This window comes from Aulonocara sp. 'chitande type north' Nkhata Bay, linkage group LG1 (assembly GCF_057382095.1).
Source record: "Aulonocara sp. 'chitande type north' Nkhata Bay isolate Kocher_YH1m ecotype deep benthic linkage group LG1, A_spYH_male_GT1.1, whole genome shotgun sequence".
NCBI classification, from domain to species: domain Eukaryota; kingdom Metazoa; phylum Chordata; class Actinopteri; order Cichliformes; family Cichlidae; genus Aulonocara; species Aulonocara sp. 'chitande type north' Nkhata Bay.
The window spans coordinates 41,502,456-41,522,719 of record NC_141344.1 but is presented as its reverse complement, the minus strand read 5'-3'; the positions used below and the strand labels follow the sequence as shown (position 1 = coordinate 41,522,719).

Here is a 20,264-nt window from a genome sequence, read left to right as displayed (position 1 = left end):
GTTACCAAAAACATTGATATGGTAATGTACACAGCTGTTATGTTCACTGTTGTTGGCTGACTTTATTCAATGGCTTTGAAGGAGACACCTTCCACCCACTCACTGACTGGTGACTCTGTATTGGCTCATCACATTACATGGAAAAATGTCCCAAATAAAGAATGTAAATGTACGAATTTTCATAAATGATTTCCACATTTCAAATGCTTGCTGTCATAATACCAGTCTGCAGGTCTTCGTAATCTCTGATGTCACTTCCTGGGTTTTGTTCAATGATGTCATTTAGCTGTGCATCAGTTAGGTACTGGACCTCTCCTTCGGAATGTCGCCTCTCCTTCTCGGCTATGACTATTTCCTGGAGTGCCAGGTAGCTTCTGGGAATCTGGAGGAGACAACAGTGGTACAAATTTACTTTGCTTTCAAGTAAAATAAGAACCCTATGCTATCACTTTAAAATAGTCATAAAAAGTTTATACAGAGGCCTGTATTTACAGTGGGGCAAAAAAGTATTTAGTCAGCCACTGATTGTGCAAGTTCCCCCACCTAAAATGATGACAGAGGTCAGTAATTTGCACCAGAGGTACACTTCAACTGTGAGAGACAGAATGTGAAAAAAAAATCCATGAATCCACATGGTAGGATTTGTAAAGAATTTATTGGTAAATCAGGGTGGAAAATAAGTATTTGGTCAATAACAAAAATACAACTCAATACTTTGTAACATAACCTTTGTTGGCAATAACAGAGGTCAAACGTTTACTATAGGTCTTTACCAGGTTTGCACACACAGTAGCTGGTATTTTGGCCCATTCCTCCATGCAGATCTTCTCGAGAGCAGTGATGTTTTGGGGCTGTCGCCGAGCAACACGGACTTTCAACTCCCGCCACAGATTTTCTATGGGGTTGAGGTCTGGAGACTGGCTAGGCCACTCCAGGACTTTCAAATGCTTCTTACGGAGCCACTCCTTTGTTGCCCGGGCGGTGTGTTTTGGATCATTGTCATGTTGGAAGACCCAGCCTCGTTTCATCTTCAAAGTTCTCACTGATGGAAGGAGGTTTTGGCTCAAAATCTCACGATACATGGCCCCATTCATTCTGTCCTTAACACGGATCAGTCGTCCTGTCCCCTTGGCAGAAAAACAGCCCCATAGCATGATGTTTCCACCCCCATGCTTCACAGTAGGTATGGTGTTCTTGGGATGCAACTCAGTATTCTTCTTCCTCCAAACACGACGAGTTGAGTTTATACCAAAAAGTTCTACTTTGGTTTCATCTGACCACATGACATTCTCCCAATCCTCTGCTGTATCATCCATGTGCTCTCTGGCAAACTTCAGACGGGCCTGGACATGCACTGGCTTCAGCAGCGGAACACGTCTGGCACTGCGGGATTTGATTCCCTGCCGTTGTAGTGTGTTACTGATGGTGACCTTTGTTACTTTGGTCCCAGCTCTCTGCAGGTCATTCACCAGGTCCCCCCGTGTGGTTCTGGGATCTTTGCTCACCGTTCTCATGATCATTTTGACCCCACGGGATGAGATCTTGCGTGGAGCCCCAGATCGAGGGAGATTATCAGTGGTCTTGTATGTCTTCCATTTTCTGATGATTGCTCCCACAGTTGATTTTTTCACACCAAGCTGCTTGCCTATTGTAGATTCACTCTTCCCAGTCTGGTGCAGGTCTACAATACTTTTCCTGGTGTCCTTCCAAAGCTCTTTGGTCTTGGCCATGGCGGAGTTTGGAGTCTGACTGTTTGAGGCTGTGGACAGGTGTCTTTTATACAGATGATGAGTTCAAACAGGTGCCATTCATACAGGTAACGAGTGGGGGACAGAAAAGCTTCTTACAGAAGACGTTACAGGTCTGGGAGAGCCAGAGATTTTCCTTGTTTGAGGTGACCAAATACTTATTTTCCACCCTGATTTACCAATAAATTCTTTACAAATCCTACCATGTGGATTCATGGATTTTTTTTTTCACATTCTGTCTCTCACAGTTGAAGTGTACCTCTGGTGCAAATTACTGACCTCTGTCATCATTTTAGGTGGGGGAACTTGCACAATCGGTGGCTGACTAAATACTTTTTTGCCCCACTGTATACAATACTGGCACCACCTGTGCTACCCCCTCAGTCTCCTAGTAGACACAACGATGGTATCAATTTGAAAATTCTAGGTGACTTCCTTCACCGGTTATCGCACTCACAAGAACTTGCGCTTAAGGTTGGGAGATAATGTTTATTATAAGTGAATAAATAATTAAAACTTCTGCATAGAGTTTGCTGACAAAACACATGGTTATAAAGATTACTATATCAGTCTCCCACTGCTAGGTCATTTAAAATAACTCTTAAAAACACTTTATACATTTATACAGAAAGCAAACACTATTTCTGAAGGGTCAAAGTGCAACACTGTCTCTGCATGTACATGATTATAATCGATCGTGGCTCAAGAGTTGGGAGTTCGCCTTGTAATTGGAAGGTTGCCGGTTCGAGCCCCGGCTCGGACAGTCTCGGTCGTTGGGTCCTTGGGCAAGACACTTCACCCGTTGCCTGCTGGTGGTGGTCAGAGGGCCCGGTGGCGCCAGTGTCCGGCAGCCTCGCTCTGTCAGTGCGCCCCAGGGTGGCTGTGGCTACAATGTAGCTGCCATCACCAGTGTGTGGATGTGTGTGTGAATGGGTGGATGACTGGATGTGTAAAGCGCTATATAAATACAGGCCATTTACCATTAGCTTGCTTACCAGTCTGCCTAGCAGTTTGCCACCACAGGCTAAGCTGCTGTTATCTTTCATGGAGAGAACCACTTGGTAGATCAGCATCTTTAGACCATCAAATCCCTCCAGAGTTTTACAGGACACTTCACTGAAAACCAAGAAAAGCACGCACGCGTATACAAACACACAAAAGAATAAATACTCCGAAAAGAGATGATCTGTAAGATGGTCTGTAATTTGCACGAAGTAAACAGCAAAAACAATATTGTCATGGAAGTCGAATGTTAATAAGCAATAGAAAAGTTAAATGTGTACTTACTGCAAGTGTTTGTAGGTGATATCAGGGTAACCAGCAGCTCGAGTCCCTGATGGGGATCGACACAGAGCCAAAACGTAAGCCCTCAGTGTCGCCAGTCTCTCCGTACGAAACTTGGTATCAATAAGATCCAGATGTGTTCCCACTACAATCACTGCAGAGTTAGGGGCCCGAGCCTGTAGCATACAGCACACAAGCAAAGACATAATAACTGACAGCATAAAAATGACAAAATAACCTGAAGATTTGATTTGTAAAACAGAGAATGAATACCGATGTGTCACAGGTGTATCTATTCTATTAGTTTAATATCAATAATCACTACTACTGGATTTTTTTTCATGGTAGATGTCAGTTTATTATATAAGATCAATTCATGCACCAAGCCACATACATTTGTTAAAGATCTTGGGCTCTAACTAAACCTGGAATCAACACACCATACGCAGCTCTGCTGTTGCTGGGGTCACTAGTCTGACAGACTTACATTGACTGACACGTCTGTCTGGAGTAAAGTTTCTGTTCTTCTTTTTTATAGCTAAAACTCAAAAGACAAAGAACTTGGAAAACATTTCACTGTGGTCAAAAAAAACAAACAGAAAAAATCCAGGAAGCCTAATTAGAGACTATCCTTCAAAAGACAATTTCAGAAGTGATGGAAGCAACATTCTTTCCATTAACACGACTGCCATGTGGCTCGTTTATTTAGTCAAAGAACAAAATTCTGTTTCTTTAAACCGGAACACCTTCCACTCACTCTTACCACACACATATTTTTATTACAGAAAGCTCATCAGGTTCTTATACCCAACGACTTGAGTCTTTTAGAAAATAAAAATGGGGAGGATCTCACCAGGGGATCCACTTGCCCAGTTAGGAGGTCACGGCCCTGAGTGTGCCGACTACCACGGTTGCCTTCACCTCTACATCTTCTCGAGCTCCTCTCTCAGCCCTTATGTTCCTTCTTCCTGCTGTTGCTATCACGTGGTATAGCTATTATATCTATTACTACACCCTTCTTCCTCTGCTTGTCCACCACTACTACTATGTCCGGTTGGTTAGCCATCACCAGTTTGCCCATCTGGATCTGCAAGTCCCACAGAATCTTAGTCTGGTTATTCTCAGCTACCCTCGGAGGGGTATCTAATTTCGACCTCTGGACTTCCACGCCATGCTCAGCAGAGATTACACATGTTCCTACATATTTCTGCTCTATGACATCCACACTTTTACACAAATCTCCCTCATGCGCCTCCAGCCTAAACATCCTGTGTGAATTGTCATATCTCTCACTATTGCAATAAAGAAAAAAATTACCTCTATGTTGAGCAGCCATGTCTGCAGGTTGGCCACAGCTTCCTCTCCCATTGCAAGGTTCCAGATGACCACATACAAAGCCTTATCAGTAAAGAAACACTGATTCACTGTGGACATGCTGGCCTGACCACCAATGTCCCACACATTGAAAATCACAGAGTCTTTCTGTGGGCAGCAAAATGAGAGCTAGGTCAACTTTAAAGCATGAACTGAATTTGAGAATAGGTGATGATGTATTTTTGTACCCACCCCAACCCCTTTGGTTTAACAGTCCAAAGAATTTCTTGTCATGTCAGAAATGATTTTCTTTCATGGTAGTGTTTAAGCTAATCATAGCACAGTATGAATCCTTCTCCACAAAGATGCAAACTGACTTTGAGTGGAGAGATGTTTGTCCTTGCTTAAGAGCGTAATCGAGTAGTTGCAGGGGTCCCTGACCACAGTGCAATGTGTAGATTTTTTTATCTCTAAAATTTAGACCATATAAGGGTCATAAAATGATTAATAGAAATATCTGTGTGTGCGTGCATAAATACTACGTAATGTCTGTTTCCCTCACTTTGTTCTTGCCTCCACTAGGTTTATCCAGCTCCCAGACAGAGGTGGAGATGCTACATTCTGCTGGGGTGAAGGGGGAGGCTTTGCCAGTCTGCAGAGCCTCAAGGAGGGCTGACTTGCCCTGCCGTGGTGGACCAATCACCAGCATCTTTAACAGTTTACAACGCTCTGCTTTTCGAAGCTGTGCCCGGAGGAAAGCCAGGACCGATGCAGGACCTGCGATACCAGCGTTAGAGAATATGATCACATCTCACAATGACAGGAAATAACAGCTGGTAACAAACCCAGCACACTTCAATTTACTTTTAAATGCAATGCTTAGAACTTATGCTAACTTTTTTAATTGTTCATGTACATTTTTTAAAAAAGTAATTTTGAATTTTTACTCCTTGCATGTGTTTGTAAGGCAATATATGATGAGGTAAGAACCAATATAAATGTTATGAACAACAGACTATAAACAAAAAACCAAAAAAAGAAGCCGGCACATACAAACCCCTCGATTAGGCACAGTCATTGAACAGAAAATGCAGGTGGAAATACCTTCTTTTCTTATTTCATGTGGAACATTAGTAATGTTGAGGTCTTCGATGTCCAGCTGCCACAGACTGGAGAGCTGACCAAGCTCTGTTGGAAGCTCCCGGATTCCAGGATTACTGATTCCAGAGAAACTACATTAGTCAGATTAGTCATATACACACACATATATATACACATGTATACATATATAAATGTGTAGATAGATAGATGAGAAACATCAATGATAGAACCTAATGGGCCACTGAATCCCCCTGTGAAAGTCCAAATATATAGAAAAAACATTCTTCAGAATAAATGACATTGAGAAATTTGCTGTTTGGATGAAACAACTAGAAACAGCTGTAGGAGGAGAACTGGATTCATGTGTGGAGCAAAAAGAGGGCAACACAAATGCTACGGCAAGGAGGAGTCAGGACGCCAGGTCAGGGGGGAGATATCATCACCCCCACCCGAGATTGGGTACATAGCCCCAAGTGCGATAGGAGAAGGATCGTTGAGTGCGAGAGGAACTGACCTGAAAGATAGGATCATGGCCAAGCTTGAAACCTGGATCCCCCGTAGCCGGTTACCAAGATTACGTGAAGTTCCCTCAGAAGGTCTGCTAGATGATGTTAATGCAGCACTACGGGCAATACCTACAACCACGATTACCGACACTAACAAGCTGATCTACAATACGGCAGCAGTGATCAGTGAGATGCTTGGCTACAAGTTGAACAGCGACAAGGGGCAGTACCCTCCATGGAGAAGGAGGCTAGAGGGCAAGATCAAAGTAGCACGGAGGGAGGTTAGCCAACTAACGGAGTTGCAGAAAGGTGCGACAAAGAAGGTGCCTAAGAAATACAGCAAGCTGTCCATACCTGAGGCCTTGGAAACTGCCAAGCAAAGACTCACAGCCTTGGCCAGCCGCTTGAGGAGGTACACCAGAGAGATAGAAGGCAGGAGAATAAACCAGCTGTTCTCCACAGAACCAGCAAAGGTGTACTCCCAGTGGCAAGGGAACAATAAGAGAACAGCACCACCAAGGCTGGAGACGGAGCAATACTGGAAGAGCATATGGGAGAAGGACGCAACCCATAACGGCAATGCTCGGTGGCTAGAGGATCTGAGGGCAGACCACAGCGACCTCCCTGAACAGGGTCAGTAACCATCACAGTGGCAGATATCCAAGAAAGGGTCTCCAGTATGAAGAGTTGGACAGCAACAGGGCCCGACATGGTTCACGCCTACTGGCTGAAGAAGCTGACTGCACTCCACGAGCGTCTGGCAGCACAAATGAACCAGCTGCTAGTTGACGAGAGACACCGGAATGGCTAACTGAAGGCCGGACGGTCCTGATCCCCAAGGACCCCAAGAAGGGACCGGTCCCCTCCAACTACCGACCAATAACCTGCCTCAGTACTACATGGAAGCTCCTGTCAGGCATCATATCGGTTAAGATGAACAGGCACATGGGTCAATACATGAGCGGGACACAGAAAGGAATTGGCAAGAATACCAGAGGCGCAAAACACCAGCTACTGGTAGATAGGACAGTCAGCCGGGACTGCAAGACCAGACTGACCAACCTGTGTACTGCCTGGATTGATTACAAGAAGGCCTATGACTCAATGCCCCACAGCTGGATACTGGAATGCCTAGAATTGTACAAGATCAATGGGACCCTAAGAGCCTTCATCAGGAACTCAATGGGAATGTGGCGTACAACACTAGAGGCCAACTCCAAGCCCATAGCACAAGTCACCATCAAGTGCGGGATCTACCAAGGAGATGCTCTGTCCCCACTGCTGTTCTGCATAGGCCTGAACCCCCTCAGTGAGATCATTAACAAGACTGGCTACGGATACCGACTACGGAACGGAGCAGTTGTCAGCCACCTCCTGTACATGGATGACATCAAGCTGTATGCCAAGAGTGAACGAGACATCGATTCACTGATCCACACTACCAGGCTATACAGCAATGACATTGGAATGTCGTTCGGACTGGAGAAGTGTAGTCGGATGGTAACAAAGAGAGGGAAGGTAGTCAGAACTGAGGGGATTGAACTACCAGAAGGCAACATTGCAGACATAGAGGACAGTTACAAGTACCTGGGGATCCCGCAGGCGAATGGGAACCATGAAGAGGCCGCTAGAAAAGCTGCAACCACCAAGTACCTGCAGAGGGTCAGGCAAGTCCTGAGGAGTCAGCTGAATGGTAAGAACAAGATCCGGGCCATCAACACCTACGCCCTGCCCGTGATCAGGTACCCTGCTGGGGTAATAGGCTGGCCAAAGGAGGAGATAGAAGCCACTGACATAAAGACAAGAAAGCTCCTTACCATGCATGGAGGGTTTCACCCCAAGTCCAGCACCCTGAGGCTGTACGCTAACCGGAAGGAAGGGGGCCGGGGACTGGTGAGTGTCAGCACCACAGTCCAGGATGAGACAAGGAACATCCAAGAATACATTGGGAAGATGGCCCCAACTGACCGAGTGCTCAGTGAATACCTCAGGCAGCAGAAACCCAAGAAAGAGGAGGGAGACGAGGAACCATCATGGAAGGACAGGCCCCTGCACGGTATGTACCACCGGCAGATAGAGGAGGTGGCTGATATCCAGAAATCCTACCAGTGGCTGGACAAAGCTGGACTGAAAGACAGCACAGAGGCACTAATCATGGCAGCACAAGAACAAGTTCTGAGCACAAGATCCATAGAGGCTGGGGTCTATCACACCAGGCAAGACCCCAGGTGCAGGCTGTGTAAAGATGCCCCAGAGACAATCCAGCACATAACAGCAGGGTGCAAGATGATAGCAGGCAGGGCATACATGGAACGCCATAACCAAGTGGCCGGCATAGTGTACAGGAACATCTGTGCCGAGTATAACCTGGAAGTCCCGAGGTCAAAATGGGAGATGCCCCCAAGGGTGGTGGAGAATGACCGAGCTAAGATCCTGTGGGACTTCCAGATACAGACGGACAAAATGGTGGTGGCTAAATGTCTGTGAAGGTTCTCAGTCATCCAGGTCATCGTAGTCAAAGAAAAGCGTCTGGACTTCTTTAAGTTGCTTGAAGACGTTTCACCTCTCATCCGAGAAGCTGCTTCAGTTCTAAGGTCAAATGGTGGAGAGTCCCAGATATAAACCTAGTGGGAGTGACCCCCCACAGAGGGACAAAAGGACCCCCTGATGATCCTCTAATCGCCTGAGCCAAGGTGTGTAACTGGGCATGGGTCCCAATCAGCCAGAGTTTCGGGTGTGTTCATTGTGAAACCTGGCCCCACCTTATGCGAATTCCTGAGGGAAAATGGCCCAGGATGTGAGTGTCTGAGAAACACTGTATTTCAGACCCAGCAACCAGAACAGAAACTGGTTCACCCGAAAGACAAAACGCCAAAACACAAACTTAACAATGTGGTGTTTGCTGTACAGTGCAGCGAGGAATGCTCAGACCTCTACATTGGAGAGACCAAACAGCCACTTCACAAGCGCATGGCACAACACAGAAGAGCCACCTCCACAGGACAAGACTCAGCAGTCCATCTGCATCTAAAGGATAAAGGTCACTCTTTCGAGGATGCCAATGCTCACATTTTGGACAGAGAGGACAGATGGTTTGAAAGAGGAGTGAAAGAAGCATCTATGTGCACTGTGAGCGACCATCTTTGAACAGAGGCGGGGGTTACGACACCAACTCTCTGCCATCTATAATCCAGTTTTGAGATCCCTCCCAGACGCCTTAACGCCCACTCACATCCTGGGCCATCTGACCTCAGGAATTCGCATAAGGTGGGGCCAGGTTTCACAATGAACACACCCGAAACTCTGGCTGATTGGGACCCACACCCAGTTTCACACCTTGGCTCAGGCGATTAGAGGATCATCAGGGGGTCCTTTTGTCCCTCTGTGGGGGGTCACTCCCACTAGGTTTATATCTGGGACTCTCCACCATTTGACCTTAGAACTGAAGAAGCTTCTCGGATGAGAGGTGAAACGTCTTCAAGCAACTTAAAGAAGTCCAGACGCTTTTCTTTGCAAGCTCCTTTGACTACGGTGGTGGCTAACCAACCGGACATAGTGGTGGTAGACAAACAGAAGAAGACGGCCGTAGTGATCGATGTAGCGGTTTCGAATGACAGCAACATCAGGAAGAAGGAACACGAGAAGCTGGAGAAATACCAAGGGCTCAGAGAAGAGCTCGAGAGGATGTGGAGGGTGAAGGTAACGGTGGTCCCCGTGGTAATCGGAGCACTAGGTGCGGTGACTCCCAAGCTAGGTGAGTGGCTCCAGCAGATCCCGGGAATAACATCGGAGATCTCTGTCCAGAAGAGCGCAGTCCTGGGAACAGCTAAGATACTGCGCAGGACCCTCAAGCTCCCAGGCCTCTGGTAGAGGACCCGAGCTTGAAGGATAAACCACCCGCAAAAATTGGTCTGTAACTGCAGTGTCTGACCTGCACATCCCATATATTGTTAACAAAAAAAACAATTTTGAGGTTTGTAACTTTTTAAAAATTGAATCAATAACAACAGTGTGAAATATGAGGAAGGACAGGTGGGTGTTGGCAGACAGACAGGGGAACTTACTTTGAGAGGTAGAGTTCATTGAGATTGTGCAGACCACAGACTGATTGGGGAACACATTCCAGCTGGTTGTCATTCAAGTAGAGCAATTCCAGTGAATCACGCAGAACATCAGGGAACTCTATTGCACACACTAAAAGAACAGAGCCACAGATAGCAAATTTGCTCAAACACACACAGGAAGATACAGTTTAACCACATACTATACTACATACACAAAAGCACTGGGTAACTAATGGCCCACCTACAGGAATGTCTTGGCAATGATGCTCCAGGTGTACACGTTTGCGCTGATATTAACACCAGAGGAGAATTTGAACTCTTCAGTCAATCGAGTAACTGGAGGCTATTAAGTATCATGTGCCTCAGCAATAAACAATGCTGCTCGGCAACTACCGTAATTGTCGGGCTATAAGCCGCTACTTTTTGCACAAGCTTTGAACCCTGCGGCTTTTAGTCAGGTGCGGCTTTTCTATGGATTGTCCATGATTTTTGTGATATCGTAAGACGATTTGTTTTGTTTGTTCCGCTGTTGTACGGCACTACGTTGCCTGGCGGAAGGATCGGGGTTCAAGAGTGGTATGTTGGTCACATGTCCATCCGCCAGGCAACATAGTGCCGTACAAGTAGCGCGAAAAACAAACTTCAAAGTAGCGCTACGCGTTCAGCGGGAGTCGTGGATGACCAGCGGCGATAAACTTGCGAAAAGCAAGTTATGCTCAACTCCACCGGTGGATTCTGACAGCGTGGAAAAGTGTGAAAACATCCACGATCACCAACGGATTTGAAGGGCTGGACTGCTGCATGATGGAGAGGAGGACACCGCCACGGCCCTTCTGAGGGTGTTCGACTCTGACACTGACAACGAGGATTTCTTTGGTTTTGAAAGTGACAACGAAGGAGAGAAGCGGAGAGTGGATGACGAAGCCACCCTGAGCCTGTTCGTTTCCGACACTGGAGAAGAGGACTTTGGTGGTTTTAGAGCGCAGGAAGAAGAGAAAGATGGTGAATGACTGACTTTTCTTCTTGTTAAAGCCGTGTCACTGCACCTGAGCCTAAAAGGTAGTCCGAATCTATTTTTCTGGTGTGCTGTAGGTTATTGTTATGTACTACATGTGCAAATATGTACCCATAACTTGTTTTTAAAAATATTAATAAAAGGGGTGTGTCTCCAAACAGCCATCTCTTTCCTGACAATTCGCTTTGTGCATATTCTCTTACATATGATAAGTCAACATTGAAACACCTGCGGCTTTTGGTCAGGTGCGGCTAATGTATGTACAAAACAGGATTTTCCCCTGATTTTAGCTTGTGCGGCTAATATTCAGGTGCGCTTTGTAGTCCGGGAAATACGGTATATGTCGTCTGCCACTTTATTGCTGAGTTGCTGTGGTTGCTAAATGCTTCCACTCTGCAATTATACAACTTACAGTTAATCCTGGAATATCTAAGAGGGAAGAAATTCCAGGAACTGACTTGTTGCAGTGGTGGTATGCAATGACAGCTCTTTAGAAGAACCATTTCTTTCACAAATGTTTGTAAAGGTAAAGTGCATGGCTAGGTACTTGTACTTAAAACACCTGAAAACACTTGTCAACAGACGTTTGGCCAACTTGTTGTGTGACAGAAACACCAGCAAAATACAGAGTGTGTCATCAGCGGCCAGAAGAGACAAGGATGCCACCCCGAGGATGTCGGCCTGTCTCAGCAACGAAAAGCCCTGAGCATCCAACATGAGTATGAAGGAGAGGAAAGCAGTCACATCACTTAGTAATGACAACAACATTTTCATCCTTCTGGCAGACAAAAGTTGGTGCATGGCTTTGCTAAACCAGAAGGACTATGATAAGAAAACTTTGTCACTGCTAAGTGACAAAAATACTTATGAGCCCCTAAAAAAAGAGACCCAGGTAGTGGTTACAGGATGAAGGTAAGAGATTGTCTGAAGCAGTTAGAACAAGGCAATGCTGTTGACCGGACCTCATACCACAGGCTATACCCAGGGGAAGCTGCACCAAATATGTATGATTTACAGAAGATGCATAAACAGGGTGCACCTTTAAGACCGATTGTCTGTATGATCAACTCAGTCACCTATAACTTCTCAATTCAATTCAGATTTTTTCAGTTCTTTGCTACATAATTACATATACATATACAGTGGAACCCCGACTTACGAATACCCCATTTAATGAAAAATTCACGTTACGAAGGCACTTAACGGCAATATTTCTGCCCGTGTTACGGCAAAATACCTGCGTAATGAAATTCGCTGGCTCTGATTGGCTGAGCCCAGAATGCCTACAATGCCTTCCGAATCATCAATCACCCCCTTGGCTTTCGTACATGCGCTTCGCTGTTCCATTTGAACGACATATTGTTGTTGCAGTTAGCAATTAGCCTATAGCCTATCGTTCACTCAAAAGGCGCGATGGGTGCTTCGACTTACGAAAATCTTCGACTGACGAAAGACCCTCAGGAACGAATTCATTTCGTAAGTCGGGGTTCCGCTGTATATTAGTGCTGTCAGCGTTAATCTCGTTAAAATGATGTCAACGTGGCAAGTCTGTGCGTGGGGCTGCACGAGGTCAACGCGTTAGTGCCGTCCAGCCCCTCACTCGCTAAAGGAGATTTGCTGTGTTAATGCGGTTATGGCATCTACGTCATTTCAACGAGATTAACGCTGACAGCACTAGTACACACACACACACACACACACACACGCTGGGAAATGACCTCTACCTGGGTCTGGGTCCCTCCTGTTCCACGTCGTCAGGAAGGCCAGTCTCCTGGATTTGGGACTATCCTCTGTTCTAATGGACACATTTTAAAATACAGTTAGCAGACCACTCGTGTGAAGAACAGTGACTTTAAAAATCAACAGCCCTGATGATTCACCAGAGTTAAAGTAATAAACTGTATGCAGCTATTCCTTTTCTTGTCTTCTCAATCACTGAGAATGGAAGATAAATTTATATGTTCAGAAATCTCTACAGAGATTATAGACAAGACTAGACAAAATGAAACACAGATTATACACCAGTGTCAGTTTTTAGGTTTTTATAATTATGTAATTATTATTATATATATCAGTATAACCATCTCAGAAACATATCATTACGTACAGCTACTTTCAATAATATTGATAACTTTTTAGACTCTTTCTCTCTGGTTAATTTTTCTTGCGCTGGGACCAGTATAACACACACCATTTAGTTAAACTACAGGAATATCTTAAAAGACATAAAGACCTACATAATGTTCAATGTGCTGCTTCTATATTCAGATTACCCTTCATTCTAATTTCTAATTTGTTCTAATTTGTGTTGTACAGTTATTTCATTTTTAACCTTAATTTATATTCTATTCCTTCCTAATTAAATTTACCCTTTTTAATTTTTCATATTTATTTCCTGTCTTATTCATAGCCTTTTCCTTTTTTGTTTTCTTTAGGTCACGAGCAGTTGTCCAAGCATTTCACTGCATATCGTACTGTGTATGACTGTGTACATGACAAATAAAATTTGAATTTGAATTTGAGATAAATCAGATTATTTTACTTGGCCCTAGAAATCTTAGAAATATGGTATCTAACCAGATGTTTACATGGATGGCATTATCTTTAAGACCTCATAGTACCATAACAACTCAGAAGAGCAGTTTGCTCTCAGCTGCTTTACTTGTGGTTCCTAGGATATTTAAAAGTATTATGGGAGGCAGAGCCTTCAGCTTTCAGACCACGAATGGACCCTTAGTTGTGCTGCAATATCTGCTCCTTTGTGCCAGGAGGACCAGGATGAGGACTGCCTCAGCCCTACAAAATGACCTCCAGTATGCCACTGCTGTGAATGTCTCTGACCAATCAGAAATGACTGGCATTTTTCATTGAATACCAGAATCGTTGGGTCCATCCTGTGCTTCTCCCAAATGAGACCAGGTTTATCCTGAGCATATGCAACAGAGGTGAAAGGGTCAGTAGAAGCTGTGGAGAATGTTGTGCTGCCTGTCAGCTTGATCAGTTTTGGTGGTGGGTCAGTGATGGTTTGGGGATACGTATCCATGAATGGAAGCACAGACCTCTATGGAGTAGGCAGTAGCACAATGACTGCTATTAAGAATAAAGGTATAATCCCTCGACCTATTGTATGAGCCTAAGCTGGTGCAGTGGGTCCTGGGTTCCGGAGTTAGTGTAGGACGATGCCTGGCCCCATGCGGCAAGAGTTTGCAGGCAGTTCCTGATGGATGGCCCCCAAATCCAGTACAATAACTCTGTCTGTGTTTTGGCCCATTCAATGACACCAGGTTGTCCCCCAGACTGTCCAGGAACGTTTTTAGGTTCTGGTCTAGATCTGGGAGGAGATCCTCTCAGAACCCACGAAGCTGAAATAGTTTTAAATTCCTGTTTTGTTACGAAACAAAGTGGGCGAATGAAGTGAATAACTTTTTCAATAGCTCTGGTTTTATCTTCAGAAGCCCACAGACCTCAACAGTTGGTGATTCTGGCATCACACTTGCTGAAAACCCTGGAAAGACTGGCTCTTGCTTATCTTTGGCTCCAGGTGAGCTTGTGGCTGAGAGTTTAGCTTTATGCAGACGGCTCAGGGTTTTGGAGTGCAGAGGGAGCTCCTGAAACCCTTCTATGACTCTATGGTGGCATCAGCCTTCTTTTATGGTGTGATCTGTTGGAGCAGCAGTTTCTCCTCTGGGCACAGGAAGAAACTGAACAGGCTGTATTTTGGGGTGGCCTCTAGACCGGCTGAAAGAAGAAATTCTTTAAACCAGTTTGCAACAGCGTGACACAGTTATGTGTGTGATGACTTCTTTGCGCGTGTGGTTGCTTAATTCTATGTGCAACGGTTGATGAATTTCTGTGCAAGTGGCAACGAATACCTGCGTCAGATTTTGGTATTCATTGGAAAATGCCAGTCATTTCTGTCCGGTCAGAGATATTCACAATACTGGCCTGCTGGAGGTGATTTTGTAGGGCGGAGGCAGTCCTCATCTTAGTCCTTGCACAAAGGAGCAGATACCAGTAAGAGATAGTAGTCCTACTAAGGATTAAGGACTTCCTATGGCTCTGTCCAGCTTTTGTAGATTAACTACCTGTTTCTTTAAATCGGCTCCATGGTATTCACCCACAAGACCATGAAAAGTAGCTGTGTATGCAAAGCAGACCCACTTACGTGCGTGATGGCTTCTTTGTGTGCGTGGTTGCTGAGTTCTACATGCAAAGGTTGTCGAATTTCCATGTGAGGATTTCTATACCTATCATTCATCTTTTTTTTGTTAGCACATGGGCACCATACAATTTACTCTGTACCATTTTGAGGTGCTTCAGTGAAATTTCAGCAAAATCTCACTGAAGCCCCCCCTCCCCTTGCACTGCATATTATATCTACAGTTTACACCAAAAGCATGAATCTAGTTGTAAACTAGTGTAAACCTGAATCATTCTGAATTTTAACGCCTGTAATTGAGTCAATTCATTTGTAAAAACAAAGTCATGAAAGGGTGACAGATGTAATCTATATATTTTGAGCTTAAGCTCAATTAAACACATGACGAGCTTAAACTATCCATAGAAGTTAAAAGCTTGACCTAACAAGATTTCATAACAGTATTCAAAATCAATAATTAATGAATAAATCAGTCGACTCTGTTCATTCACTGAAGTGTTATGAAAGCTTAGCTAGACTCAGCATGAGTCCTCTGGACCAGTTGACTATACTAGACAAAATATACATGTACATAATGATGTTGTGTTTGTGATGACAGGACGTACTTGCCCAGATGGTTTTGAGAAAGATCAAGTGTCTTGAGCTTACAGCACTTCCACTTATTGGGGGCTGGGAGTGTTGTAATGTAATTCTCACACAATCTCAAAGAGACCACAGCCTGATAGGACAATGAATGAGAAGACAAATTAGATACTGCAAACCACACATTCACTTTTTCAATCCAAGGAAAATACAGCTGGCTGTTTATGGCTAAGGTGGTCTCTGGTAAACGGCCTGATTCTTATACAGCACTTTTCTACTCTCAAAACACTTAATACAGCATGCCACATCCACACAAGCACTTTCTTCTATGCTTTAAGTGCTTACTAGCTAACATTCACACACATTCACACTCTGATGGATGCATCCGAGAGCAACTTGGGTTTAGTATCTTGCCCAAGGATAGGGACTCGGGGAGCCAGGGATCAATCCACCAACCTTCTGATCAGTAGTACAACCACCCACTGGTGATTCAAGTATACTGTATCATTAACAATGCCAATAAGGTCATAAGCAATAGGGAAAGTTTGCTAACTGCAGTGACCAAACAGTCTTCAGACAAATGTATGAAAAATACAATAATATGATTAAGCCACTACTTTGGAATGGACTTATCAGAACATCTAGGATAAAGTGTTTTAAAGACTAATATTGTATTCCCTTTTGCCTCCTTATTTGCTGGTTCTACCTCAGTTTGTCTAACCAACGGTGTCACAACTGTGAGACAAATAACTACAAATAAATAAAATGAAAATGAATAAATCTAAAGAACCTTTAACATTTTTTATCTTACCCATCCTGTAACTCAGTCTACCCACAGTAGTATAATACAGTAATATAACTATGTTATAATGTTTATTAACTGATCGTAGCAGTTTAAAGCTTGGCTGTCTACTGTTATATTAAGAGCACTACAATCCATGCACCAAATATAATCTGCAGGCTGAGCCAGATATTTTTGCATCTAACAGATTTATGCTGTATTTGTTTTAGACTGCAGAACTTAAAAGATTCATGAAGCCAAACACAGAGAAGTAGTGCCATCTGAAGGTTGTTCAGATCACTGCTACTACTTTAAGTAGTCAACCGTTTGTTTGCTTGTTTTTTAATTAAGACATTTTTCCATCTTGATGAATCTTAATATATCTAATAAAAGATCTACATCAGTGCTCCTACCTCCAGTTCAAAGATATATGAAGGAAGTTCCTTCAGACTGTTGTCAGAGAAGTCTACTTCTTCCAGATGATTCCTCCAAAAGATGGAGATAGTGTTTGGAAGATTCTCAATCAAATTGGAAGAAGCTTTGCATTGCTTCTGCACAGGAAAAGACAGAAATATATATATATTAGTGTCACTATGCATAACTTCTAAAAGGCTGATCTCTGTGGGTGAATGTATAGAATCAGCATCAAAATGAAAACGAAAAAACCAAGGCTAACTGCATCTGCAGTATATTAGTGTTGAAAAAACAGAAAGGAATAATTATGGCTTTTTACCAGTGGACAGGCCCAGGGGTCAGGGAAGGTGCTCAGCTTGTTCCTGCTCACATTGAGGAGCCTCAGGGATTTCAAACAGTGCATGACAGCTGTGGACAGACTGGTCAGGCAGTTTTCAGACACATCCAGCTCCTCTAGCTTACGAAGACCGATCCAGTTAGTGGCTGTTAGAATGGAATTAAACAACACATATAAACTAGACATTAAAACTAGTGTGAATTACCACAAATAAAAGTGGGATGCTCAAAAACGTATCTGACACACTACGAGAAAAGTGATCTAAAAATCCATTTTCATTTTTTCCCCACATTCTTTTTGCCCACTTATAAAGAAAGAAATAGTCTCTAATCGTTATGGTTATTTAATTGCAATGGAAATATGATGCATAAAAAAAGACAATAAAATATATAAGTTGATTTGCATATCATTTAGAGAAATAATGACTTGTTGTTTGTAAGACAAACATGACATGGCGCTCACAGTCACTTGTATGTTCTCTTAGGAAGCATTTGTTTCAGAGCCAAATTCCTGTTTGTGCCTCGCCCTGAAACACAAGAGTTTTTCACCTCCCTCTCCTGCCAGTGGTGCAACTGATCTTTACTCCTGATGTCAGCCTTTTTCTCACAACATAAAACTCTTCAGTTCTTTGCTTCTGATGACTCTCCCTATTGATTCTATTGTCCTCTTAAAGGAGCTTATGCATGCTCAAAATTTCTTCAGTATCCAATAGCACAATATTTGTCAGATTTAATAAGCGAGCTTATGCAATAGCACACACTACATTTGTAGGATTTATTAGTGCGAATGAGTACCTTCTAGCCAGGGTTGCTGCATTCATTGCTGCATTTGTCTTCAGCAGACAGGTGGTTCAAATCTTTGCATTTGGTGACTGGTGATTAAAACTGAAACCATTGACCCGTGTGTCATGGATTCTCCCATCTTTCAGCAAATCAAACCTATTTTCATCTGTTTTTAGTTTGTATAGGTTTTCTTGGCACTGAAACAGGTTTCTTAAATAAAACTCTTAAACTGGCAGTTCATTATTCATCACACACACACACACACACACACACACACACACACACACACACACACACAGCAAAGTAGAATGGATGTGCAAATGCTCTGGTTTTACTTGAGATTCGTCAGTTTAAATAATTAAAATATATAATTCCACTCTTCAGGTGATTTAAAGAATATGGGATTTCAACATTCATTCATATCCATGTAGAAAACTATACAAACTGTGTTTGTAATGATCTAACCCCTGTGTACTGTTGATATGTCCCTGTGACTTTCTTGAACAAAGAATGAGTGTGAAGATCTAGAAAACAACTGAGTGTAAAACGTGTTCAAGGTCATGACGCACTCTTGGTGTCTTCATTATCAGGCTGGTGCCTACATGACTGTGAGAACTGAGCTCGCTACAGCTGAATAGACAAAGATTGTACCCACACAATCGGTACAGGAGTGGTTATTATCTTGCGATCCGGTCGTTAAGTCTGACGTCACTAGCCGTGTCTGGGTCTAAACTCCGCTGCAGGTCCATATATCAAACGATCACTATGGCATTACTGAGAGTTGAAAAACTGTCTAAAGTCTTTCATCTTTAATAAAATGATCAGCGTTCTGCTCTACCAGGTGTAACAATTGAGTTTAACATCCAGGCATCCATGAAAACGGAATTTATGACATTTAACGGAGTTAGAAGTTAGCAGGGAGTTAGCTCGCTAGCTTCTATCTAAATACAATATAGCATGTCCTGACTGCGGGGTTTTGGAAACAAATTCAAACATACAGCTCTGCTATCACTTCCAGCATAAATGAAGACAGAAAACTAAACAGCAGTGACGTTTGTAGGGTTACTGAAGTTGGGCTAGCTGGTATATAATGATGTGCTACGTGACCGCTAGCGACACAGCTATGTTAGCATAATATAAACAAGCTAACTTTTTTCCCACTGGATAAAAGTTAACGTGAGTGTTCTCGGTGGTCAGGAACAAATGTAATCGCATGGCAGGATGCTGTAAAAGGACCAAACTTCAGCCAGGAGAACAACTGAGATAATCCATCCACAATACGAGGTTAGTCATTCATATACTGCTGCATGGGCTGGGCTGTAGTTACATCCTAAGGTTTTAAAAACTGAGCTTAAATAAATGATTAGCGGTAATAAAAGCCGAGGGAGGTCAACAGTGATCACTGACTGTTTTAGGAGCTTTTTGAGATCAAATAGAAGAAAATGCATAACATTAAACATGTTAACATGCTGTATTGGTCCCTTTGTAAAGATTTTAAAAGAGTCTTTCAACAAATCTCGGAAAATAAGTTCAGTTTCGATGTTCCTTTTTTCCCCTACAACTATAGACAATGCCTTTTGACCTCCAAACATGGTCTTAAGAGTTCATTTTGGTCTCATCTGACCAGACTATATTCTCCAAGTATTTCACAGGCTTGTCTAAATGTAGAGCAAATGGTAAACAGCTTTCTCTTCAGCAATGGAGCCTTGCGTGGTGAGCGTGCATACAGGCCAGTCAGGTGAGCGCATTATTATTTATTTTTTTATTACATTTTATTTAAACAATTGTATGTGCTGATTCTAGGTCTTTCTGTAGTTCTCTGCAAGCAGTCCTTGGCGCTTTAACTCCTCTGTCTGAAGTCTTGCAAGGAGCAGCTCTCTCCACTTCCAGATTATAGCCACAGCAGCACCGACTGAAAACTCCAGTAGTTTAGAAATTGTCAGAAATGTCATCAGTATGTTTTGCAACAATAAGATTGCAAAGGTGTTTTACCCATCATGACATGTTTCTTGTGTGACACCTTTTCAGAGGCCATCAATTGGGACCAAACCAGCTGATATTAATTTGTTTTGTAATTACTTATAGATTATTTTAGGTAGTGTCGCGACTTTCCATGCCTTTTTGCACCTCCCTTTCTTCATGTGTTCAATACTTTTTACCTGTGTCATTTCTCAGTA

At 43.4% G+C, this 20,264-nt stretch overlaps 1 protein-coding gene across 1 annotated transcript in view; it reads right to left on the bottom strand.

Moving 5' to 3' along the window:
• The window catches only part of lrrk1 (leucine-rich repeat kinase 1), an 82,199-nt gene that overhangs the window by 37,398 nt on the left and 24,537 nt on the right, over window positions 1–20,264 (bottom strand). The window contains exons 9-19 of the mRNA XM_086296706.1: window positions 17,288–17,451; window positions 16,968–17,105; window positions 15,797–15,909; window positions 12,757–12,827; window positions 10,018–10,147; window positions 5,451–5,563; window positions 4,909–5,123; window positions 4,350–4,514; window positions 3,036–3,208; window positions 2,744–2,864; window positions 223–382 (exon numbers count right to left, since the gene is read on the bottom strand). Of these exons, the coding sequence (XP_086152832.1) occupies window positions 223–382; window positions 2,744–2,864; window positions 3,036–3,208; window positions 4,350–4,514; window positions 4,909–5,123; window positions 5,451–5,563; window positions 10,018–10,147; window positions 12,757–12,827; window positions 15,797–15,909; window positions 16,968–17,105; window positions 17,288–17,451 (1,563 nt within the window). The remainder of the gene's footprint in view (window positions 1–222; window positions 383–2,743; window positions 2,865–3,035; window positions 3,209–4,349; window positions 4,515–4,908; window positions 5,124–5,450; window positions 5,564–10,017; window positions 10,148–12,756; window positions 12,828–15,796; window positions 15,910–16,967; window positions 17,106–17,287; window positions 17,452–20,264) is intronic.